The sequence below is a fragment of the Engraulis encrasicolus genome, chromosome 10 (genome assembly GCF_034702125.1).
Source record: "Engraulis encrasicolus isolate BLACKSEA-1 chromosome 10, IST_EnEncr_1.0, whole genome shotgun sequence".
In the NCBI taxonomy this organism is placed as follows: Eukaryota; Metazoa; Chordata; class Actinopteri; order Clupeiformes; family Engraulidae; genus Engraulis; species Engraulis encrasicolus.
Genome location: NC_085866.1, coordinates 40,660,657 through 40,686,516, shown reverse-complemented (window position 1 = coordinate 40,686,516; position 25,860 = coordinate 40,660,657). Strand labels below are relative to the sequence as shown.

Genomic DNA, 25,860 nt, shown 5'->3' with positions numbered 1-25,860 from the left:
AGAGAGAGAGAGAGAGAGGGAGAGAGAGAGAGAGAGAGAGAGAGAGAGAGAGAGAGAGAGAGAGAGAGAGAGAGAGAGAGAGAGAGAGAGATGATCATGAGCACTAGGAACGGAAGCTCACGCAGAACACCGCGTTGGGAATGCAATGATGGGTGTAACACATACAAAATATTCTTGCCCCATTGGGGAATGTGTGCGTGCGTTTGTTTTTATGTGAGAGAGAGGGATAGAGTGCAAAGTGTGTGGGGAAAAGAGACAGAGAGAGAGAGATGGGAAGGAGAGGTGTGAGGTGTATGTGTGTGTGAGAGATCCTAAGTGTAAAGTGTGTGAGTACAGGCATGTGTCTTTTCACATGCAGTATGTGTGAATAAATGTGTGAGTTTGTATGTACTTGTGAATTGAGTGGCGAAGTGCGTGTGTGTGTGTGTGTGTGTGTGTGTGTGTGTGTGTGTGTGTGTGTGTGTGTGTGTGTGTGTGTGTGTGTGTGTGTGTGTGTGTGTGTGTGTGTGTGTGTGTGTGTGTGTGTGTGTGTGTGAGAGGGGGGGGGTGGGTGGTCAAATGTGTACGTGTTATAGATGGCTGCAGAGGGGTGATGAGTGCAGCCGAGCGTCACGTGAAAAACACTCCATTTTACGGGACAGGAAGTTCTACTCATCAAAACACCAATAACCCAATTTTACATTCACACTTGTTGTCAGGCCGGCCAGAATGGTGTGAGTGTTGGTTCCCACGCCAATTGGGAACCAAAGTGCTTAATAACATTGAACAACTCATGTTCATACTGCGTAGTTAATTTTACAGCGTGTGACTGCATGTTACTTGAATTAACCTGCTGACGTCTTTGTTGCCATGGCTCGCTAGAAAGGTTTCACTCAGCTCGCATCATGAACCAACTTTTCAGTTCAGAATGTTCTAATTTAATCGGTTAATCGGTTCGAAATTAGGTGCAGGAACCAGCAGCGCAGCACTGTTCTCTGTTGGCCCGAGAGCACCTACTGAGGGATTGAGGTGGTTCTCCATGCTCCTGGTTTGCCCCAGATGTTAGAATGTAGCACTCACACCTAATCCTTAACGTTGCACCCATTAAAAACAAGCCCAGCCCAGACCAAAACATGTCCTATCTGCCCTACTTTTGCCACATTAATTGACTCTAATCCTTGGTTGGAAAGGCTTGCATGAGAGGGAAGTGGGTTTTAGGGAATGGGGTGAAGAATGTTTTAGACGGGGGGAAAAATTAAGTAGATTACAGGTTTGGTTACACGGCTTGGATTAGTTTTCAACAAAAGCTTATCAAAAGAAAATCTTCCACGACTACTGCTGTACGGAATATACAGTTTAGAGTGGAAACGTGTATTGTGTATTATATGTCAACCTGGGTGGACGGAATATACAAAGTAAATGCTGTCCATCCATTGAAGTATTTTTCAGGCAGTCCAAAAGCCTTTGGAGGAGGCACAATGACTTGTTGAGGCCATTAGTGTTGCCAGAAAAACCTCTGAAAAATGTGTCCCCACATTTCTCCCAGTGACAAGTGTACAGTACCTGCATGTATCTGCAGTACTTTCTGATATGTTGATATAATGGGCCATCTCATACTTCAATACTACTAAACTAGAGTTTTTGGGAAATGCAGCCCAGATCTGAATAAGGTGACAGGAGTGTCCCTGTGGTATTTTATATGGTTTTGATTCATAATGTAAATGGTGAATGGGCCCTTAATGGCTCTCCACAGTGTTCTTATGTCCTTGTTTCTGTGACGCAGAAGTTTCTGTGACTGCCCCTGTGTATAATATGTGCCAGACAAATTAACTTTTCCTTTACCCTACTCTACTCTCTCCAACTACACAGATCTGTGTTACTGGCCAGATCTCAAGGCCCCTTGGAGAGCTGTGATCCAAAATGTGACGTAAAATGCGAATGGCCCCTTAAGAAAAACAGATATGGGGCTCTGTATCTCAGTATCGGGCTAAGGTGCTGTATGATAAATCTGCAGAACTGGACACGAGTTTGACCCGAGGACAGTTCCCCGTCCTTCACCAACTCTTATTTGGCATGAAAGACAAAAACAAATCTTGCCTCAAAGAAACAGATCAGCAGAACTGTCTGTGTCTGAGCATTTGAGGAGGGACAGGTGGGCATATGAAGAGGGACAGTTGTGTGTGTGTACTGTACCTGAGGACTGGTGTGCGTTGACCAGGTTGTGTCCGGAGAGGTCTACGGAGGCGTGGTGCACGGGGTTGATGAACTGGGGCTGAACCATGGCGTTGTTGGCGTGCTCGATGGGGTTGGCCGTGTGGATGACGTTAACCTGCAGGGGCAAACGCAGCAAAAAATTGGGGTGAGGAACTGCTTAAACACGCACACGCACACACACACACACACACACACACACACCTCTCTCTCTAACACACATACACACACTGGTGCATATTCACACGTGCCTGAGAGAGGATGACTAGGCTTATTTGTCAACTAGCAGGGGCCCCTGACAGGCAGACCAGGACAGACAGGCAGGAACAAATAGCTCAACACACACACACACACACACACACACACACACACACACACACACACACACACACACACACACACACACACACACACACACACACACACACACACACACACACACACACAGCCCCACCTTAATATCGTTATGGGGCCCTCCCATTCCATTCATATTAATCCTAACAATACCTAAAGAATGTTAAACTGTGTCCAAACCAAAACAATCCCTAACCTGAACCTGTCAGTGAGGAAATGTTTTTACACTTTTACATTTACCACAAACAACAAAACTACCCCAGCAAGAGGGGTCAAAACATGTGGGGTCCAGGAATTGGGCCCCACATGGAGTGAGTACCCCACCTTGTTGGCCTCACGAAGTGTTAGATTTTGGACGCTTCCAAAATTCTCTTCTCCAACAATGGCACAATGGCCTTCAACAGCAGAGGCTCTCGATCTGAGCTCTCCAGATATCAGCAAAGTAACAGTAAACATGCCACATTCCAGGGCCCAATTTATTGGAACACAGGAATAGACAAAAGTTAACAACAGTATGGTCAATCAGTTGTTGGTCAGCTGCAAAATGCAGCAGGATATACCACTCAAATTCAACAGAAGATAGATTGGTGCAGTACACACACACACATATAAAGCAGCTAAAACTCTTAATTTGTTCTTAAACTGCTTAATTTACTCTTAAACTGATGCGTATATAAAACACCATCATTTGCCGTTTACCATCCTACCTCAACTTTGAATTCGTTGCTGATGTAGCGTCCGTTGAGCTCGGAGCAGACCAGCTTGAACTTCCTGTCGAAGAGGGCCTCCGTGTGCCAGTTCCTGTAGCGGATCAGGTGCAGCACCTGCTCATAGTTGGCCATGGTGTTCACGCCTGCACACACACACACACACACACACACACACACACACACACACACACACACACACACACACACACACACACACACACACACACACACACACATACAGGGCACACCAAGTTACTAAACTGCTCACATGCACAGAAGCGTGCACACACACACAGAAGCACACATTTAAATTGCTTCACTACAACAGCATGATGAAACACTCTTTCAACCACTTACATCCCACAACATGCACGCACACACACACGGACACACATGCACGCAAGTATGCACACACACACACACACACACACACACACACACACACACACACACACATGCACGCAAGTATGTACACACACACACACACACACACACACACACACACACACACACACACACACACACACACACACACACACACACACACACACACACACACACACACACACACACACACACACACACACACACACACACACTTGACAGGGCTATTATCAGTAGGTCATGGTCCTACTTCTGGCCAACAATGGAGTGATTTCACCAAGGCTCTGCTATCAGAGCATGGCAACACATTTGTTCAACCACCCACATCCCTCCAATCTTCTTGCCTACACATAGTTAGCACAATTACAGTCAGGCCTGCCAACAGGGAGGGAATAAATGTATCATTTGTCCCGGGCCCAGAATTGGGTTCCAATTACATTGTATGTCTTCAGAGGGGGGACCTTTCAGATGACTTTGTCCCGGGCCCAGGTCAAAGATGTTCCCTTAGTACTTCACTATGCACACACATGCACACGACTGAATGAGGTGTCATGGCTAGAACAGTATTGTAAAGCACTCCTTCAACCACCCACATTCTCTACTCCACAGACACGCAGGCATGTGTGCGCGCGCGCACACACAGACACACTCACACTCACTCTCTCTCTCTCTCTCTCTCTCTCTCACACACGCACCTACCGATTGTGATTTCATCATGGACTGCATTTGCCCCCAGAACAAGGTAACACACTTGTCCAACCACCCAAATTTCTTCCAACACACAAGACGCGCGCAGACGCAGACGCAGACGCACGCACACACACACACACACACACACACACACACACACACACACACACACACACACACACACACACACACACACACACACACACACAGACACACACAGACACACACACAGTGCCCTCATCTGCTGTTCAAACAAATGTAACTATTCCAGCTTTTCAGGCCGGCAGTACTGGAGTATCTAGGTCAGGTGTTTGCTCATCCTAGTGGCCCTAGCTCTCACACTCAAGACTCAGGCACATTACACCACCTGCACCTGGAGCCCTGCTCTACTGATGACTCACTGTATTCAGCAGGGCTGGATTGGCCATATGGCATACAGGGCATTTGCCCCGTGGACTGTTGCTGAATTTGGCCTGGTCCTCCCTCCCCTCAACGTAGTGGTGTCAGTCCTCGTGCTGTTACAGCTGACTTCTACGAGTCAGATTTAAATATTCAATGTGGTTGTTGTGGTCCTTGTCTCTCTCTCTCTCTCTCAATGCCTGGTGGACCAGTTTTGGCTGAAAATGCCCAGCCTGTTTTTTTTTTCTCCGTCCAGCCCTGCTATTCAGTAGCAGAGGGCAGTAATTGAGGCCAGTGTCTGTGATGTGCTGTGCTGCATGAAGCACATTTTGAAAGTGTTAATTCAGCACTCAGAGTCAGATTTAGCACTCTTCTAGTTGGCTGTACTCTTTGTAAGTGTTGAATTGCACAGCACTATTAGTCAATGCTAGAGCTCTCTCCTGTCCAGCCATTAGTATGAATAGGGACCACTCGAAAAGCTACCCCCGCTTCAATGAGCCATGCAGGTTGCTCTGGGTACATGGCACCTAATTTTACCGTTAAGTGATGAAATGTGCTGTCCTTGTGCAGACATTAACATGAAGAGGCGCCGCTCAGAAAGATGCCTGCTAAACCTCTTCACCCGGTAGGGAGCAACCCAATTACAAAGTGATGAAACGAGGAGTAAGTTAGGATGTTAATGGTGCAGTATAATTCACAGGGCAAGGTAGGTTAGAGGTGGAGGGTGTACGTTGAGTGGTGTCTTTAAAAATATATATTTTTTTTTTGTTCAAGTGATGCATCCATTCATTCAATGCATAGGCATTCCATATTATATAGTCATGTTTCTTTGTATCAGTGCCAGTTTTGCTTGATTCACATTCATGTTGGGCCCTGCATACAATGACCATCTCAAAGATTGTGGGAGTGGTCTACTTGCCATACCAACATCAGTGTTGCATCAGCATCAAAGTGTATGTTTGGAGACCCTAGAGACCTAAGTTCAAAGAGAACATTCTGCCATATTGACGTGAGGGAAAATGCGGAGGAAGCACTGCTGAAAGTTAAAACATTTTTGGATACTCCGACACTACGACTTAGTGATTAGGTAGGGTAGCACGGAGAGAGAGAGTGATGGTGAGTGGTGATGATTATTATTCCCTGAATATACACGTATAATGCTATATATTGTAGATAATTCATTGTTTTTTATAATCCAGCCCTAGAGTAATAACCCAGCACTAGTGTTGAGAAAGAAGGGGATGGGGCCTACCGGTGATGATCATGCCCACGTTGGAGGAGCTCATTTCCAGGCCGCGCTGCTGCACCTGGGTCAGGTCCACCTCCAGGCTCTCGTGCTCCCCATCCAGGTCCTCTCCCACCACCGACACCTCACACGTGTCCAGGTTGTGCATGATCTCCTCAGACACCACCGTCTCTTGAACTACGTACGGAGAGACATACAGTTTGTGAAAATGTGCCCTGACGTTCAATTCAGCATGAGAATGTATTTAAGAGCACATGTCTCTGGGCTTACTAAAAGTTGGCAAAAATATTGATATTTTGAATTTGATAAATAATTGACATGAGGTCATAATTTGAATCATAGGGGCTACTGATAGCCCCTTCATCAAAGTCTAGTAGCCTTCAGTGACACAAACAAAGCCTTTTTGAGAGATACCCATATAATATTAAAATGAATGTAAAATATTATCCCAATAATATCTAGGACCCAATTGTGGAGAGGTAATTCCTGCTTTCTTGCTTGGCATACCTCTGGGTTTGTGAGAGACAATAATAGCTGGGTAAGGGATACCAACATTATCAGCGTGGATATGCAATGTTGAAATTAGCGCCCCCATATTGTTCCCACTCCTGTTTGCCATACCTGTGGGGTCGTCCTCTCCCTCGGTCTCGGCCTCGGCTTCGGCCTCAGGCTCCACCTCGCGGGTGATGGTGCTGACGATGCGCAGCTCGGGGAAGAGCGTGACACCCTCGCTGCTCTCGAAGTCCAGGGCGCCGCGAGCGAAGTGGTCGATGCCGCTCAGGCTGATCTTGGGCTCCTCGGGCTGCAGCACCATCACGTATCCCTCCGAGTCCGGCACCGAGATGCACGTCTCCTCGTTGAAGCACCTAGAGGTGGAAAACAGAAAGCGGCAGACGGATTAGTTCTTAAAGTAGAAGCATTATGCCTCATTGAAGCACCTGGTATTATTGCTATTCGTTATTATACAGTGGGTGCTAGTTGGAGCTAGCTTGGACCCGTCTATAGTTGGCATGATGTTTCAATGTCAAAGTTTCACAAGTTAAGTCTAGCAAAGATTCCCATGTCTGATATTTAACATTTTCCAAGGATTCGGAACCCATTCAAGTTGAGCATTTAGAGGATTCTGTATTTGGCCCTGCTGGAAAGAGTCGTTTAATTGTTGTTTCAACAGTAGAAGAAAAGGGGATTTCAAGCTCACACACAGCTCACAGTTGACAATGCTATCCAGGCTAAATTGGGGTACCTGGAGATTTCTATACTACATGCATGACTACTACTCAATGAAAGACTGGATGAATGAGACATGTATCAGTTACCAGTTATCTACCAGAATGTTAAATACTGGAGTATTTGGCACACTGGAGTATTTCATAACTGTCTACAATGAACAACTACAGTGAGTCCAATATGTATTTGATCCCTTGCTGATTTGCCCACTAATAAAGACATGACCAGTCTATAAATTTATGATAATATGAATTCAAACATGGAGAGACAGGATATCAAAAAGAAATTCCAGAAAATAACTTAAAATAATATATTTTAATTTATTTGTATTTAATGTAGGCAAATAAGTGAATAAATAATTTGACCCCTCTAGCTAAAGAAGATAAAGTTCTTTGTGGCAAAGCCCTAGTTGTCTAGCAGTGAGGTCAGATGCTTCTTTTAGTTGATGACAATGTTTGTGCATATAGTAGAAAATATTTTTGCCCATTTTTCTTTGCAGATTATCTCTAAAACATTAATAGTTTGTGGCTGTAGTTTGGCAAATGGGAGGTTCAGTTCTCTCCATAGAATTACTATAGGGTTAATATTTGGAGACTGTCTAGGCCACTTCATGACTTTAATATGCTTCTTATTGAGCCACTCCTTCGTTGTTTTGACAGTATGTTGTGTATTATTGTCATGTTGGGAGATCCAAAAATGGCCCACCCTTCAGTGTAGTGGTGGAGGGAAGGACGTTAGCACTCAGGATGTCTCCCTCCATCCATTCGTTGATGATGTGAAGTTGTCCTGTGCCTTGGCCAGACAAACACCCTCAAACCATAATGGTGAGGAGGGTGTTGTTGGGATCATAGACAGCAGTACTCTCTCAAAACACATTGAATTGTGTTAATGCCAAACAGCTTGATTTTGGTTTCATCTGACTACAGCACCTCCTTATCATATCCTGATATCCTGATATCCTGTCCGTTGGCAAACCTCAGGTGGGACTGCACAGGTTCCTTCTGAAGCAGAGGTACCATGTGTGCACTACAGGATTTTAAACCTCTGTGGCATTAAGTGCTACCAGTAGTTTTCTCAGTGATTTTGGTCCCGGTAGCTTTGATATCATTGCCTAGTTCATCCCGTACAGGACTAGGGTGCTTTCTTTCTGTTCTCATGATTATCAAATCCCTACAAAAGGTCAAATCTTGTATAAAACCCCAGACAGCCTGATGGATAGTCATTTTGTATTCCTCACATTTTGGAAGGAATGCATCAACAGCTGGGTCATTAATACCCAGTCTCTGTCTTGTGGCTTTGCAGCCCATTTAATCTTGTTCAGGTCTAAAATCTTGTCCTTGATATCATTTGACCGCTCTTTGGTCTTTCCCATGCTGGTGAGGTTGGAGTGTGACTGATTCACTCATACTATGGACTGATTCTGCTGATTCAATGTGTCTTTTATGCATGTTAGTATGTACAAGTGTCTTTAATTCAGATGACAAGTTGATCGGAAGTGCTCATCTTGTCTGTGGGCCTGTGGTAATCAGTTGGCAGGGGATCAAATACTTATTTTGCTCGATGAAATGGAAATAAATTAATATATATTCTTTTAAGTTAATTTCTAGATTTTCTTTTTGATATTCTGTCTCTCCATATTAGAATACATATTATCATAACATTTATTGACTGATCATGTCTTTGTTAGTAGGCAAACCAACAAAATCAGCAAGGGATCAAATACTTATTGGACTCACTGTATATAAGGTAGGAAAAGGTTAATAGTTATATTCTCAGAGATTAACGTGATAGAGAACATCAGACCTTTCTTGTACATGCACAGTAAATAATGATAACCCACATGGGGAACAGGTAAACGGTTAACTACTTGGACATTGGCTTAGTAGTATATTATACTTTTCCCATGCACCCTGCACATCATACTGAAGCAATACACATCATACTGAAGCAATACAGCTGTGGTGTATTGTTGAAAAGGTCAGCATGAACTTTGATTGTTGCCTTGACTGAGCTGACATTTTAGCTTTTGTTGTCCTCGCTATAAGGCCAATAAAGATCTTCTGTTCTATAATTGGAAGTCACTTAGGATAAAAGTGACTGCTTAATGCAATAATAATGTAATCTAATACAGGCAGAGACAGAACAAAAGAACAAAGCTTCTTTCTCAGTGTTGGCCGTATGACAACAAAGCAGTAATGGTCCATGGATACGGGAGAAGGTCACTCAATTGATTTAGACCTCCACTCGGTGGAGATGAAAGGAAGACCCACTGGGAAAATCCCATTTTCATTGTGACACAGCACAAAGTGCACGCACAGAGATTGCATGTATGCCTCATCTGTGCAAGTAGGCAGCCAAACTGGCACCTCCAGTGAGCAGTTTGGCAGTATGGTACCACACTCAGTAGCACAGTCATGGAAGAGGATGGGGAGATCACCTTGCCTGTGTCTGGGATCAAACCAGCAGCAACCCATACAAATCTGATGATATAACATCTTGATTAAATATTAAACATCTTGAGATAAAATGTGGGGGTGGAGAAGAGGACTTACTTGACTGTGGTGGAGATGCGGAGGTGCCTGATGCCGGGTGTGGGGAACTGCCTGGAGTTCAGGTAGGAGATGTGCTGCATGACCTTCTCGAAGCTCTCAATGTCATCACCCTCCAGGGTCAGAGAGGACTGGTTGGGGTTGAACTGCACCTGAAACCAGACAGGAGGTGAACAACAATGGGTTAAGTACACTATCTCTGAGACTCTGTTACTCGACTTCAAGCTAAATTTATGGTGGAGTCTGCACACTGGATTAAGTGAAAGTGAAAAGTGTAAAGTGAAAGTCCTGCCATATCTTCTGTCTTCCTGTGTTTCTAGCACAGGTGACTTCACTGAAAACTCAGCATGTGGGCCTTTGCGCTTTTCACCCTTTAAAATGGGACCATGGTGACAAGTGGCGTCTCTACGGAGACAGATCACCTGAGTTTAACCCGGCTAGACTGCATGTAAATGAACCGAGAAAAATAAAACAAAGAAGCTTAACACCTTTTGGCTGCCCCTGAAAGAGCTGAGTTCACCCCTGGACTATACCCTCTTTAGAAAAATGTCTCGAAGAGGCCCCTGCCCTTCACCCCTCTCACTTCTGAACTCTGGCCTTTGACACAGGGCTCACCCCTCTCACCCCTCTCACCTTCACAGGATTGGAGGGATAACCTAGGCTTAGCCTGGCTACACCACGTGCATATTTACAGATTATCTAAACACAATCAAATAAATAACCTGAACTTTTGGCTATCCTGGGCTAAAGCCCCAGAAAGATAAACCTAGTGGCTTTCCTATATTTAACCCGTCCCCTCCTTAATTTCCCCTTGGGACACAGTGGTGAAAAATGCAATGTTAAATGTAAAGAATATGCAAAAGGCAAATTGAATGTTAAATTGACTATCTAACTGTTGAATTAATACTGTTAATACTGTTAATTTAATCAATACTACTAATTTTTTCTGTGGATCAGTAAAGTAATTCTGCTCCTCACCTTGACGGTATTGACAACCTCCTCTGGCATCTGCACGTCCAGGCCCTCCTTGCAGGTGTACAGGCAGTCGATGACCTTCTTGTTGTCCAGCTTGCCCGTGCGGATCATGAGGCCGGCCAGGTTGCCCCTGAAGAACTGGGCCATGTGGGCAGCACCACCTACGGGGCAGAGAGAGAGGGGCATGGGCATTGGAAGTCTTACAAACACACATATGCGCAACTTGTATGCATATGCTCACACACACTCACCAGCATGACATGACTTGACATGCATACATACATACATACATACATACATACATACATACATACATACATACATACATACATACATACATACATACATACATACATACAGACTGTACATGCATGCTTTCATACATATCTCTCTCACTCACACACATGCACACACACACACACACACACACACACACACACACACACACACACACACACACACACACACACACACACACACACACACACACACACACACACACACACACACACACACACACACACACACACACACACACACACACATAACACACACACACACAAACATTCTCTCAAGCTCTTAATCACGAACACACACACGTACACATACAGCCACAGGCAAAAGTAAATGTCGGTCGGTTGACTGGAGCATGCCACCTCTGCAAGAGAACGATGCCTGTTGTGACGGATGATGGCCATCATGCAGGTTAGTGTGCCCTGTATGTTCAGTATGTGTATGTGTATCAGAGCTGCCCAGTGGCAGAGATAGCGTAGAGTAAAGTGGGCCTGCTGAGGCAAATGATGAGGTGAGGTGAGCAGATGGCTGGCACGGAGACACATGCACGTCTCTCTTTCTCACATACAGTGGTAGCAATAAGTATCTGAAGCCTTGCTGATTTTGTTTGTTTGCCGACTGATAAAGACATGATCAGTCTATAATTCTAATGGTATGTTTATTCTACCTTGGAGGAACAGAATATCAAAAAGAAAATCCTGAAAATAACATTAAAGAACAGAATCCTGATTATGTCTTTATTAGTGGGCAAACCAACAACATCAGCAAGGGATCAAATACTTATTACTATCACTCAGTGGTGTAGTCTACTTTTTTATGGTGGGTATACTGTATATTTGAGCATTTTTTGAAGTGGGTATACTGTATATATTTGTGCCATTCAAAATAATGGATCAATCAATTTTAAGTGGGTATACTGAAATCCCTGAAATTTAGAAGTGGGTATACTCCGTATACCTGCGTTCTACGTAGACTACACCACTGCTATCACTGTAGTAAAAAGATGGGGGAGTAACAGGGCTACTGAGATGAACAGTATAGTCAGGATGGAATGCTAATGCATGCCTTAATGTAAACAGGAAATAAAAAAACAGATGATAAGAATAGGACAAGATGAAAAATATTAAGATAGAAATAAAAAAGTGATACATATACATATAAATGCAGAGAGAGTGCTTCGTCCAAATAAAATATGACTGACTTGTCCTCTTTATACATTTATGTTCATGAGGTATTATGAAACCAAAAAGGATTTCCATATTGTCCAATATATGCGTTAAGAGACACTGCATGGGAAGTATTCTGAGAAGACTACAGTTATAAAGCATTAAGTATAGCACATTGTGTGGAAAAATATTAACTGAAATGATAACAAAAACATTACAAAGCAGCTCTGCTCCTGCTGGCTGGGCAGGGCTTGGCTGGCGTTTCACAAAAATGCAGAAATCCAAAACTGCCTCATCATGCTGGATAGGGAAGCAGAGCTGAAGTTTATATCAGGACTCGCTGCACTGTGCTGTGTAGTGCAGTGCTGTGGTGTGTAGTGCAGTGTGGCTCGCTCTCTATCTCCCGCAAGGTGACACATCAGTAGCACTGCAGAATGCCGGAAGACCAGACCCGTCCTCCTGGCCGACTACAAATACTGTGCAGTAATATTGAATTGTGTCTGGTGCCTACAGCACTGCCGCCAAATATTTGCCTTTGCTGCATTGAGCATTGAGTGTCAAGTGGCAGGCAGACTGTGACCTGAAAATAAAAATCGCAGGCAGCAGAACAGCTGAATTGTGTTTCAAAGGAATGACAACAGAAGAAGAACAGATAGAGATGGATGAACATAAAAAAGGTCTGGGAAGAACAGAAGAGCACAGAAGTATACAACTGAAAATGGGGCCATGGGGTGTTAAAACGCAAAAAACATTCCGAAGCTGAATGATGATAACTCCCCGGAAACAACTAAAGCTCTCCAGAGTGGAGGCCACTTTAGTTGCCGATGGGAGTTTGTAAGACTCGCACAAGCACGTTGGGTTAAACACTTTTTAGTGTGTGTGCTGTACAGTACACGCATCGAACGGCTGAGAGGATTGAGAGTGTATATGCAACCTGTGGGAGGCTCAGACACGGCATCTGTGTCATTCTCAACTCCTGAGCCGTCTGTGGAGGGTAAGACACAAAGGAGAGAAAGGAAGAGAGAGAAAGAGAGAGAGCAGGGAGAGACCAACGCTTTGTTAACCGACACAGTTAACCAACAACTCAGTGGATCAAGTATCATGTCAGTGCAACATGACCTACTGTCCAAAAAGTGTTCTTCGGCTATCACTGTTAACAAAGCAACGCTAAGTACATTTTTTTCATTCAATCTTAAAATAATATTCCAAATTTGTTTCATTAGTCATCTGTAGTTTGAAAGAGAGACAATTCCACCGGCAGCTTGTATACCAAATGAAGTAGAAGACCTACTTTTAACCTACCATTAAGACAAAATCCCTATTATAATTATGTTGTTACTAGAATGGCAACTATCAAGTCATAATGTGTTACTAAGAACTCTGTGCAATGTCGCAGTAGTGTAGTGCTATGGCAGTGAAGTCTTTTTAATGACTAATACAGCATTCTACTGGTGGAATCATGAGGCTACGTGATATGAACAACATATTTGGAATAATGAGTCCTTGGTCATAGCAGTGCTAACTCTTACAACATATATCCTCTGGGTTTGTCCTCGAAAACAAATTATTTCCGGTGTTCAATATTCTTGCCTGAGGACACAAGAGTCTGTGCTCGGTGGATGCATTTCCACCTCAGGAGCGCCGTCAAATTACCTGCCTAATGATCATCGCTTAGCAACGATTAACAGACTACATTGCTATGCATGCATGAGGCTGGCTGTCGCCTCAGGTGACTAACATGCTCGATAGAGTACCTACAATCTACAGGAGGAGGGAGAAAGGGAGAAGAGACACAAAAGAGATTCTTTCTACCCTATTAGCAGAATGGTCAAGAAACCACAAAAGCCTTCATTGGCGTTTGGACAATGTCGTTACCTTGCCAGCAAGCTCCAACGGTCAGCTGGGTCTCCAGCTTGGAAGCATGCAGGGGGTAGTCCTCGGTGACCAGGAAGGGCTCGAAGGTCACACCGTCCACGAACAGGGTGACAGAGGGGAACTCGATGTTCAGCACGTAGTGATGCCACTCCTTATCGCACACCTGGGGTCAGAGGAGATGCGGAGACAGAGATCAAAGGAAGGGAGAGAGACAGGGAGTGACAGAGATTTAATCAAAATGAAAATGCATTAATGCTCAGACATGGCAACTGCCTTCAGTGGCTTACAGATAATTGAAAATTTCAACCCCATTTGTGTTCTCGGAATATATTTTTCTTATTTTATTTTATTTTTTATTATGTGCGGTGCAGTATTTTCCATTAGAGAGTGTGCTGCTGCAGTGGGCTAGGAAGGCTTGCTCAGTCAAAACAACTGCAGCCCACATCATGAACACGCAAAACAAAAAGAAAAAAACCTGAGACATCCCTTTGAAGGCATGTGCCTGCGGAATCCACTATGCATTCTTCCTCTCCGCTTTTGTGTTTGCTGTGCGCTCTCGGCTGAGGGCCTGATTTAGTATTTTATGAAGTTTCAAACAAAAGGGCTTTTCGATATGAAAAAAAAATGTACATAAAAGCCCAATCTGACTGCCGAAGGAAACACAGAGGCTTTGTAGTTTTTTTGGACGCTTGTTTCCTGCTGCTCCTCTTTGAGTGGGAGCTCCACATGCTGCAGGCTATAGTTTTGTACAATCTGAGACAGCCTGCTCAGGTTGAAATATCTGCACACACCTCACCGAAGTGAACAAAAGCAACACTTACTATGTGGGTATTATTTTGATTTTATACTGAAGAATTATAATGAATCTGTAGTACTAAATCCCACTCATCATTTTTTCGAAATTTGTTGAATGAATGCTGAATTTGTACAATAGGACATGTGGTACAAGTGTATGAACGGATGAACTAACTTCTGTGCTGGAAATAATGGACCAAAATGTAGCACAAGCCCCAAATAACCACACAAATGCATCAGCCTTGTCCAATTAGTTCTTAAAAACGACTTCCCAAATCCCATCTTAACATTTTAGTGGAACAAAATAAAGCAGGAGTGGGTCATGCTCCTCTGGATTTCTGTGATCGCCAGGGTTTGTTTGTCTGTTTTCGGTATGCCGGTAAAACTGCTTTTAAGCCAAATTACCCCTGCAAGCCCTCTTTTTTTGCACACTGTCAGCAAATACTCTCCGCCAGCCCTGGGCACTAAATGCAGACTCACAAAGACAAGGGCACCAATGAAAGGCTGCTTTGGCATGACTCCACCACACTCTCCTTAACGGTCTACCCATTCAGAAGTCTTCAAGGGCAGGTTCTGAGAGGGTCCTTACAATGGAGCTCTGAGAAGCCTCCAGCTTTTACACAAGAATCCCGGCTGCAAAATCCTCATGTTTTTTGGAAGGCAGGACAACAATATTTGGTTTGGTGACATGCACATGTATAAACCACAAGCCTGTAAACATGCTGAAAATTCTTCCAGTTTTACTGTGTTGTGGTGCACTGTGTTGTGGTGGTCACTGGATTTTAACCAAAACGTTTACCGTATATGGCATGTGGTTGAGGCCTTGTTTGAAGACAATACTACAATTTCACTCCATGACAAGTTTCGTGCATTCTTAAAATTCTCAAGGCTATCAGACATAATTGTCTTTGGTAAGTGGGATCTATTTTTTTATTCCCTCCTAATGTCCTATTAAAATCCTGTTTGTTGTAGAAAGAATGGCATGATCAATTTGTCATTTATTGGTAAAGAACGTCTATGACATCCAAATAGTGCTGAGTCACTGAAGTACGTTCTTTTTTCCCTGCAAACAGAAAAACACAGCATACTGGTGCGTACTTGCTAAATGAAAATAACTCTTCCTTTTTCACGCTGGGAACCAGGACACAATATGCTATTTTAACTCTATCCCGCCTTTCAAGGAAATGGTAAGAATCCATGACCAATGCTCACCTGCATACCTCCTTTCATATGTGATAACAACAACAATGTTGGATGTAATATAGGCCTGACTGTAATCTAACAGACCTGATCCAGCTTCCAGTGGAACTCGGCAGGCTTGTAGCTCTCGGCCTCGGTAGGGTCCTGCCTCAGCAGCAGGATCAGCCGGCAGTTGTGGACGTACAGAGAGTAGTGGTGCCTGTTCATGTCTGTAAGAAAACAACCACACAAATCACATCACAGACTTGTAGCAATAATTGTAAATGTATGTTTATTACAGTGATGCAAAAGTACATGTGAATGAATGTTAAAATGTTGTCGTAATGGGCGTGGAGCAAGTACTGGTGTTGGTTCACACTTGCAGAGTAATAAAACGTCAAACCAAATTATGTCAATCATTGGATTTATACTTGTCGTAATCTTGGTTTATTTACTGTTATTATACATGTATTGCATTGGCGCATAAGAATACACAAGAGGATATTGCAAATGTTGAAATGTTTCATTACTCCGTGCATCTGATATTCATAAATATACTTGACTCATTCCAGTGTGAGTGAATGTGAAAATAACAGCCCGAAAACAGAAACAAAATCACTCAACCGGATTTGAAGTATCAAGAGTGTTACCCAATTCCCCAAAGGAATTTAGGCTAAGCATTACATGACCAATGCCATGCGAATCTTAAAACCCTGAATTATAACTATGTTTCATGGACTAATACCCATGTACAGTACGCACAAAACCCTCACAACAAACACAAAGAAGACAATTGGGTTACAGTCCCCTCGCTGGCCCCCATCATCTTCTTGCTAAAACAATAGCATGTTATGACCGCCCGCTATGGGTAGTAGCCGCTAACGGCGTTCACTATGATGTAATCCTACTTACATAAGTTGCCAGCACCGCACGGCTCACTGCTACCACAAGATTGGATTGGAGTAAGACAGAGTGATCCTCTACTGTAAACTGTAAAGGATGAACCACTCGGGGCATTTCACGCCTGATATAACCTCCTAACCGCTAAACATAGGAATCGCACACACACACGCATGCACGCACGCACGCACACTCACTGGCTAATTGCTCACTTATACTAATAATATAATGTGCAATTTCTCTGCTAATGCTACTAAACATGGGAATTCAGTGCTGGCCAGAAATGAGTCATACTAATATATGTATGAATGTTAAGGGCGCACAAGGATACAGAGAGAAAGAGAGAGAGAGAGAGAGAGAGAGAGAGAGAGAGAGAGAGAGAGAGAGAGAGAGAGAGAGAGGGAGAGAGAGAGCGAGAGGCCAAGAGAGATGGAGAGCGAAAGAAAGAGACAGGGAGAGAGAGACAGAGATGTTCAATCTAATACACACACGCTCGAGTCACTCACCTGTCTTGTCGGAGTTGCAGAGGATGGTCTCCTTCTCGCGTGCGCCGGGGCCGTGCCTCATCCAGACGGAGACGGTGAAGGGCTCCTTCAGGCTGGTGCTCACCACGCCCTCGGGGATCTTCAGGGCCTGCGTGCCGTTGAACTCAAACACCTGGTCGCTGTCGTGCCCGTTGTCGGTGGGCAGGCCCACGGTCCAGTTGGCGGCCGAGCTAGGGGTGGGCAGCAGCTCCACGGTGTTGCCACTGGCACCTGCATGGGCATTATACATTATATTCTTCAGAGGAATACAAGTTTGCACATTCCACCTCGCTGAGGCAAGGTGCAGGACAAAGGTGTATCTGGCAACAGACAGAGTAGAAGTCCGCTCTTTGTAGCTGTCATTGCCTGATGAAGACCCTGCTGGGTCGAAACATTGTATGACTTGAATTCACCTTCAAAGCTACGGTGTGCGGACTTCCACTCTTTCTGTTGTCATTACATGGCATGACGCCACCTTGCACTTAGCCAACGTTTTTATTCAAATCGACAAAATTCTATCCGACGATGATGATGCTCGAGGCAACTTTTAGAGAAATGTTTCTTGGTGAAGTTGCCATAAGATTTTATTTGGACTAGAGACTTTAATCATGGTTGGATTAGAGAGTACACAACCGAGAGTTGGATCAGCACTAGACAACTTGCCTTGTGTATCGTCAACTTTGCAGTTATTTCTGTATAGGGTATAGGCTATATACAGTAGGTGGGGATACGCGCCTTGCTGAAGGGCACTTCAATGATGCATGACCTGGGATTCGATCTTGCAACCTTCTGAGTCAAAGACCAACTCCCTAACCATTAGGCCACCGCTGCCACATGGGGCACACACCACAGGGTGCAGATGGCAAGCCACAACATCAACACAAGGGCACATGTGAGGGAACGGCTGAGTCATCAGCGTTAGGGATTACAGGGCAAGGCAAAGGGATGCCAACTAAGCTGGCATGGCACGCCTGAGCACTGTAAGGGTGACAGGGACGGGTCAGGACAGTCCCAAGGGCCTGATGGACGTTCTGACGGGCGTCTTTACACCACATACTGTAAGATAACAACTGATGATCATCAGCGTTTTTCCTGAGGGCAATTTGTAGGTGTGGTAAGGATTGGAGGGGTTATTTTCTTTATTAATGTTTGTCGGCGGTCTTTCTGACATCTCAGAAAAATGTTTTTCTTTCCAGTATAACAAACAAATTGTGCTGACTATTCGAGTGAAAGAGCATCTCTCGTTCAAGTGAAAGAGCGTCTCCGACCCTGATCTCATAAGCCCTCTTAAGTCTGGTGTCCTGGAAAAACGCACCCAACCTTGACAATACTACGCAGCTCACGTTGGGCACTGGCACATGTTACTCATGCCAGCTAGCTGACCTTAGCACGGAACATTGTTAAACCTCACTCGCAATGTCTCGTACATATATACTGCGGACTAAGCAGCAGGCCAGTTTTAAGTTCACTTGGTAAAGTCACTTCTTTGCTGTGAGAACACAGCTTCAGGACAGGGTCTGGACTGTGTAGGTCAGGATGATCCTTGGTTACATTGTAACTCACCACACAGCTTGTAAAAGGACTTCTCGGAGTAGGTGTCCCTGTCAGTAAACTACCCTCCCTCACAGACATACGCAGAGGTGTCAAAAGTAAAAGTAAACTCATGGTGTAAGTATAACGTGAAATGCCAAGATGGCGGCGCCCTGTGCCGCTGCGGTCAAGCCAGCTTCTGATATTGATGTGCTTTTTATGTTAAATATGTCAGTTAACTGTGTTGGAAGGAAACTGTGTTTATTTTCCTACTTTTACTTTTACTTTTGAAACCTCTGGATATACCTACGCTGCCATCTGATTATCATCCTAGCTCTTAACTGGATTCTGTAATAGCCCAAGACCACCGTAGCCTCTTACTGCAGATGCGGTCGGCGGCGGGCCTATTCACTATTTGCTGAAAATACTCAACTACATCATAACAACATTGCTTTGACAGTGCCGAGAGCCTAAAGTAACAGATTAAGACATAGACATTACAATTTTGGTGACAGTAAGGTTATAACATATGTGCTGCGCCAAGGGGTTAACTCACCACACAGCTTGTGCAGGGACTTCTCGGAGTAGGTGTCGCGGTCGCAGCCCTTGCCGATGTGGCTGGTCTCCAGCTGGATGGTGGCCTGGATGGAGGTGATGGGCTCCTCGCAAGTCTCCAGCCGCATGCTGGGGAACAGCGCCAGGCTGCCCGTGCCAGGCTCATATTCGATACGCTTGTTGAAGCCTGGACATGGTCAGGGGAAGAGATAACGTTTGTTATGATACAGCAATAAGACATAAATACATAGTCACATAGTCAATATGCTTGCTGAAGCCTTGGCTAACTTGGAAAGGATGGGGTGGTGGGGCGGAAAGAGAGATAACATTTGCTATTGTATAGTATTGAAATGGATAAAAGCAGAGCACTGTTCTACTGGGATACTGGTTTCTATATATGCTCTACTGGTGAAAAGAATGAGCCATCTCTTCCGAGATTCAAGTTTAATAGAATACTTCTTTTATCCCGAAGGATATTAATGAGCAGTACTATTGTACAATACAATACAATACAACACAACATGTATTTATATAGCGCAGTATCACAACAATGAAGTTGTCTCAAAGCGCTTTTCAAATACATATACACAGGGACGTCGACAGGGGGGACAATGGGGACAATGGGGTCACTTGTCCCGGACCCATGGAGAGAGGGGCCCCAGAAATGCGTCTTCATTACATTGCATGTATTGGGTTTGGGGCCCTTTCAGATGGTTTTGTCCTGGGCCCAGCCAAAGCTGTCAGTGGCCCACAGACACCCCCAGACACGCACTCGCACGCATACGCACATACACACACACACATACACGCACGCACGCACTGCACATAGTGTTAATTTCTGTATTTTCATTATGTATGTATGTTTATTATGTCTTGTGTGTATTCTTTTTATATTTTTCAGTAAACCATCACACACACATACACATTCCCACATTCACACACCAGCTCTGGTACATGCAATTAATATATGAAAACAATAAATATGTAGTATGTTCATACCTATAATTTATTACACATGATCTTTCTGCATACATGCATTAGAAGAGCAAGCGTCCTAAGCTACCTTGCCAGCTGGGCTTGCATGTGGGCTTGATGTTGATCTTGACGAGGACGTCCTCAGAGGCGCGGTTCTTGCCACAGTCGTAGGCCGTCACCGTCAGCTTGTACATGCGCTCCTTGTTGTAGGTCAGCTTCTCTGTGTTCTTGATGTTGCCTGGAGATGGGTTCGATTTTGCAGTCAGTGACTACAATTACCAGACACTTGAATCGTAATAATTAACTTAACATTATAAATATATCATTCATAATTTTAGTCCTATATTCTTTTCATTATGAAAACATTTTATTTTGTTTTTCACATTGATGTCACCTCACACTGTTGTCAACCAAGGGCATGCAAGGGCATATTGTAGTAACACTCACATTAATATTAAATACTGACATTGATACTAATATGCATGTTAAACACCTTATATTTAAACATTTAAAGATTTTTGCTACTACCACTACGACTTCTCTGACTGCAGGAATTGCTGTGTAAATTTGGAGATGGGTTAACTCCTGCCTCTTAACGTTTTTCTGGGGTTCCATCAATTTTGGCATACGGATATTCAATCCTGTCGTATTCACTGAAGTGGTCAAACCACCCAGCTGAGCAAGCAGCATCTCCCGCCGTAATTTTCTGTGCTCAAAGCCCCGAGGCAAAAAGGGATGTAAAACCCATCACTGCATGCACCTCACACCTCAAGGTGACAGGCATTACCTTCCAAAGCCACATGTCGAATTGAATTTTAAAGCAGGCCACTGATTTGCAGAAATCAATTTCACGGGGTGCGGATGTGGTGCGATGTAGACTCGACTGTCCCCACAACTAGAACGTCCCCTCTGAACTGTCCCCAAGCGAGTGTCATGGATCTGACGCCACCAGCTCCCTGGCACCAATTAAGCGCTTGGCAGAGATCTCCTCTGTCCCCCATAATAACCCCTATGCCCCCTGCCTGTCACTGTCCCCGTTCTGTTACCCACCGTTGGCGAGTCTGGAGATCTCGTCTGTCCCTGTCTGTTTTTTTGGACAGTCCAAGTTGTCCGTTTTGTCTGTTTTTGCACTTTGGTGCATATGTTTTCTATTTATATTTCCATCCATCCATCTTTTCATCCACCAATCCATCGTTACCCACCCTCTTTATCGATGGAGATAGACATGTTGGGGTGATGATCTCATAGCTACAGATCAATCAATTTACATTATTTATCTATCCATCTATATCTATCCATATATACATCCATCATTACCCACCGTCCTTGTCGATGGAAAAGGGCACGAGGGGGGTGACAATCTCATAGCTACAGATCTGGCTATTTATTTATTCATTTATTCATTCATCCATCCATCCGTCTATGATACACGCATCCATCCACCCAAGGGTTACAAGAATGGTACGTCTGGGGTGACGATCTCGTAGCTGCAGAGTCTATCTATCTATCTATCTATCTATCTATCTATCTATCTATCTATCTATCTATCTATGGTTACCTACCGTTGTTGTCGAAGGAGAAGGGTACGTCTGGGGTGACGATCTCATAGCTGCAGAGTCTATCTATCTATCTATCTATCTATCTATCTATCTATCTATCTATCTATCTATCTATCTATCTATCTATCTATCTATCTATCTATCTATCTATCTATCTATATATCTATCTATCTAGCTATCTAGCTATCTATCTATCTATGGTTACCCACCGTCCTTGTCGACGGAGAAGGGTACGTCTGGGGTGACGATCTCGTAGCTGCAGATCTGGCTGTACTGGAAGGAGCAGTCGGCGTCCACGGCTTCCACCTTCAGGATGCTGTCGTACTTCTTGCCCTCGATGACCGTGGCCTTGTAGGACTTCTCCTTGAACACGGGCGAGTACTCGTTCACGTCATTCACCTGGATGTGGACGTTGGCCCTGTGATGGGAGGGTGATAGAGGGGTGTAGAGCAAGTATGTCGGTAAGAAAATGCATCTGCTACTACATACCGCTTTTCATAGACAAAATAGTCAAGGGGTTCCATAATGCCCATGGAGACCCAGGTTTCGAGTCAGTCCGTCCGTCCATCCTGGGTCATTTACCAACCCAACAAAACCCCAAAATACAGTGGCAGTGCCAAGGGCGTGAATGTGCATGACAGGGATGACAAACGAGAGTTAGGTTCAGAGAGTTCACAGAGTTTGAAGGTTGCATGGGGTTAAGTTGGGTCAAATCTGAGTTAAACGATTCACTTCAGTCCATAAACCGCACACGGACATAATGATGACGCTTGTTGCATTCAAAAAGTAGATAATTGGATGCGGACCCAGTGTCGAAACGCTGGGAGGAGGACAAGTAATGATTTTGGGTCATCCGTCTAACGACCTCAGCTTTCCGTGCTTTCAAACAACATTATGTCATGCTTGGCTTGGCTGGGTCAAGCAAACTTGTGTGTCACGACTGCAATAATTATACTCACCATTGAATTACATTTGAGTTCTCTAACCTTGTCAACAGTGACATTATGTTGTATGTATGAACTTTTGAGAACAAAGCTGCGCATCTATTTGCTTGCAGTTTGACAGAATCCAAAACAGGCTGATGGAGATGAAATACGAAAGACCATTTCAAAATTCTCAACGACTAATGGACAACAACAAAATTGACCATGTGTATCCACTTTCCTTTGTTACTCTATCAAACTGTGAGGCACACTGAGCAACATCCTTTGTGAAAAATGCTTGAAAGAAATGCAGATGGATCTTTTATTATTATCATTATTACTACTACTATTATTATTATTATTATTATTATTATTGCTATTATTATTGTTGTTGTTGTTGTTGTCGTTGTTAACATTATTCCATCACCTACCGAAGGTGGTGGCCGGGGGCCCACTGGTCTTTGGTGTTGAGTTCTACCCACTTTCATGATCTATTATTTTACTTTCTAATTATACTTTGTGCTACTGTGTATTATGGTACACAGTAAAAAGGCTGTGACAATTCAGCACTATGTGTGAGGACGTACTTGTGTGACTTCTTCATGTTGGCCCCGTCGGGCCCCTCTCCACAGTCGTAGGCCTGGATGGTGAAGGTGTGCTCCTTCTGCAGCTCGCAGTCCAGCTTGTCCTTGGCCCGGATCACGCCCTCGCCAGTGGACTTGTCCAGCACCACCGCCTCGAAGGGCACGTTCTGGCCATGGATCCGGAAGCCACAGATCTCTCCTGGGTACGCCAAAAGATGGGGAGAGCAAGGGAGAGTGAGTTTGGAGCCTGACTATGTCTCCAGGTGGTAGTGAGGGAGGGAGGGAGGGAGAGGGGGAGAGGGGGAGAGGGGGGGGGGGGAAAGAAGGGATGGTGTCAGGGCTGAGGGGGTCAGGGTAGGGTTCGGGGAGGGTGTGGGTGTGGGGTGGCAAGAGGGTGTGGGGGACGTTCGGGCGGGTAGGGCATCACGGCAAGAGAGAAGCTACCCACTGCGGCACATCATGTGGGAGAAATCAAACAAACAAACAAAACCGATCAACCAACCAATCAACCAAAACAAAACAATAACACAATGAAAACAGGAGCACACCACACGAGAAATAAAGAACAGCCAAAGTTGTTCTGTGTGTTTTAGCCACTCTGCAGCCAAAGGGGGGGTTGGACACTCTTGGTACACTGGTGGAGGAGGGTGAGGGAGGGAGGGAAGGGGGTAGGGTTGTGGAGGAGGCTGGCAGCATTGTGAGGTGGGTGTTTGGGAGGGGAGGTGGGGTAGGGTGGGGTAGGCAGGTTGTGGCAGGAGTTAAAGCGTAAGTGTTTCATCCAAGCCACTTTGGTCACATCGCATCCACGCATGCAAGTAAGTAGTCCAGAAAAATCAGAGAGAGAGAGAGAGAGAGAGAGAGAGAGAGAGAGAGAGAGAGAGAGAGAGAGAGAGAGAGCAGAAAATGTGGAAAGGCATTTCACAGGAATACTTAAATACAAAGGCAACAAAATCCAAAAGAAAGGAGAACTAATACAAATTAAACAAAGAAAGTGATAATCCTTCACAGCCTCAGAAAATTCAGAATTTTTGAGGATGTTGACTTGGTTGTCGCGAGACCAATGGAAAAATCGAAGGTTAATTTACGGCAACAATGGTTGTAATGAATGGAGGAGTGTTAAGGATGGCTTGGTGTTGCACACACATTACTACCAATGACAGTTATTATATGGTCCATAATTGATTACAAAGCAACGGATTGAACATAAAAGGGGTACTCCTTAAAAGCGAGAGAACGGTTTTCCACCTAAAGCTAGATTTGTCATAGTGTGAAGGAAAGTCTTCCTGTGCAATGTCGACTCTCCCACACCTTTTTAAGGAAAAAAAACAAGATGAAAACAAAAAAAAAATGTACAAAACAACAAGCGCAACAGTTAGAGTAATCAAACGGAAGCACTGGATGAGAGCCTTGGGGGTTAGAAATATCCACTTGCTTGACATCCACATCCAAACACCAGCTGCAGTCATGCTGTGACCAGGTGACCGGGGGGGTGGGGGTGGGGGGTTAATGGTGAGGGGGGAGTGTGTGGACAAGACGAGACGTGAGGAGACGGGAAGTGGTGCTGGCTATATATACGTATATACGGTGCATCCACAGAAAAGCGTCAAGAGTTTGCATCAGTTAACAATCTCAGCAACTTCGGGCCGGCACCTCCGAGTCAGGACTGATTTAGACTGAGGAATCTTCCAAAACTTCCAGAACATGTTTTAGCATTTCCATTGTTTTTTTGGGGGGGGGTTTCTATGTAGTTTCTCATTTCACATAATTTTTAGGGCTTCAAATTAATTCACAATCACCAGAATTTGTGTGCATGTGCATACATACGATGACGTTACCACTGATGGTCATGTTTTTTTTTTCTGAGAGCATCAGAACAACTTGTTGTTGAGAGGATTTCAACATGTCTGGTCTTATCTCCATTCATGCCTCTACATTACAATCAAGCATGTAGAGATATGTTTAATGTTTAAATTTTTAGAATGTATTGAATTGTTTTACTCTATTGAGAATTTTGCTTGATTTTGAAGACACACTAGTCCAAATACAAGCACGACATCTAATTCAAATTGCTACTTCACTGTTTGTAGATATAAATTTACAGCTAGAGGTATCTGTAATAGTAGACATATGCACATACTTAGTTGAGAAGTCTATTGTCCCGCAAGGACAATTCCCCTGCTGAAGCACTGTTAGGATCTGCAAACTACAATGGATGTCTCATGCACAGATATTTCTAGACACATTCATCCCCGCAACACACTTTTCATCCAGTTGATC

The 25,860-nt window shown here is 44.3% G+C and overlaps 1 protein-coding gene across 4 annotated transcripts in view; it reads right to left on the bottom strand.

Moving 5' to 3' along the window:
- Positions 1-25,860, bottom strand: part of clstn1 (calsyntenin 1) — a 55,046-nt gene that overhangs the window by 2,657 nt on the left and 26,529 nt on the right. For 2 of the 4 annotated variants that reach the window (XM_063208871.1, XM_063208872.1), the window contains 14 exons: positions 23,587-23,782; positions 22,286-22,494; positions 20,606-20,755; positions 19,544-19,729; positions 17,440-17,688; positions 16,142-16,263; positions 14,060-14,222; positions 13,119-13,169; positions 10,728-10,885; positions 9,753-9,901; positions 6,595-6,839; positions 5,980-6,150; positions 3,252-3,397; positions 2,173-2,308 (listed from right to left, as the gene is read on the bottom strand). In XM_063208871.1, coding sequence (XP_063064941.1) covers positions 2,173-2,308; positions 3,252-3,397; positions 5,980-6,150; positions 6,595-6,839; positions 9,753-9,901; positions 10,728-10,885; positions 13,119-13,169; positions 14,060-14,222; positions 16,142-16,263; positions 17,440-17,688; positions 19,544-19,729; positions 20,606-20,755; positions 22,286-22,494; positions 23,587-23,782 — 2,331 coding nt within the window. The remainder of the gene's footprint in view (positions 1-2,172; positions 2,309-3,251; positions 3,398-5,979; positions 6,151-6,594; positions 6,840-9,752; positions 9,902-10,727; positions 10,886-13,118; positions 13,170-14,059; positions 14,223-16,141; positions 16,264-17,439; positions 17,689-19,543; positions 19,730-20,605; positions 20,756-22,285; positions 22,495-23,586; positions 23,783-25,860) is intronic. The other 2 variants (XM_063208873.1, XM_063208874.1) reach the window with 1 other exon arrangement.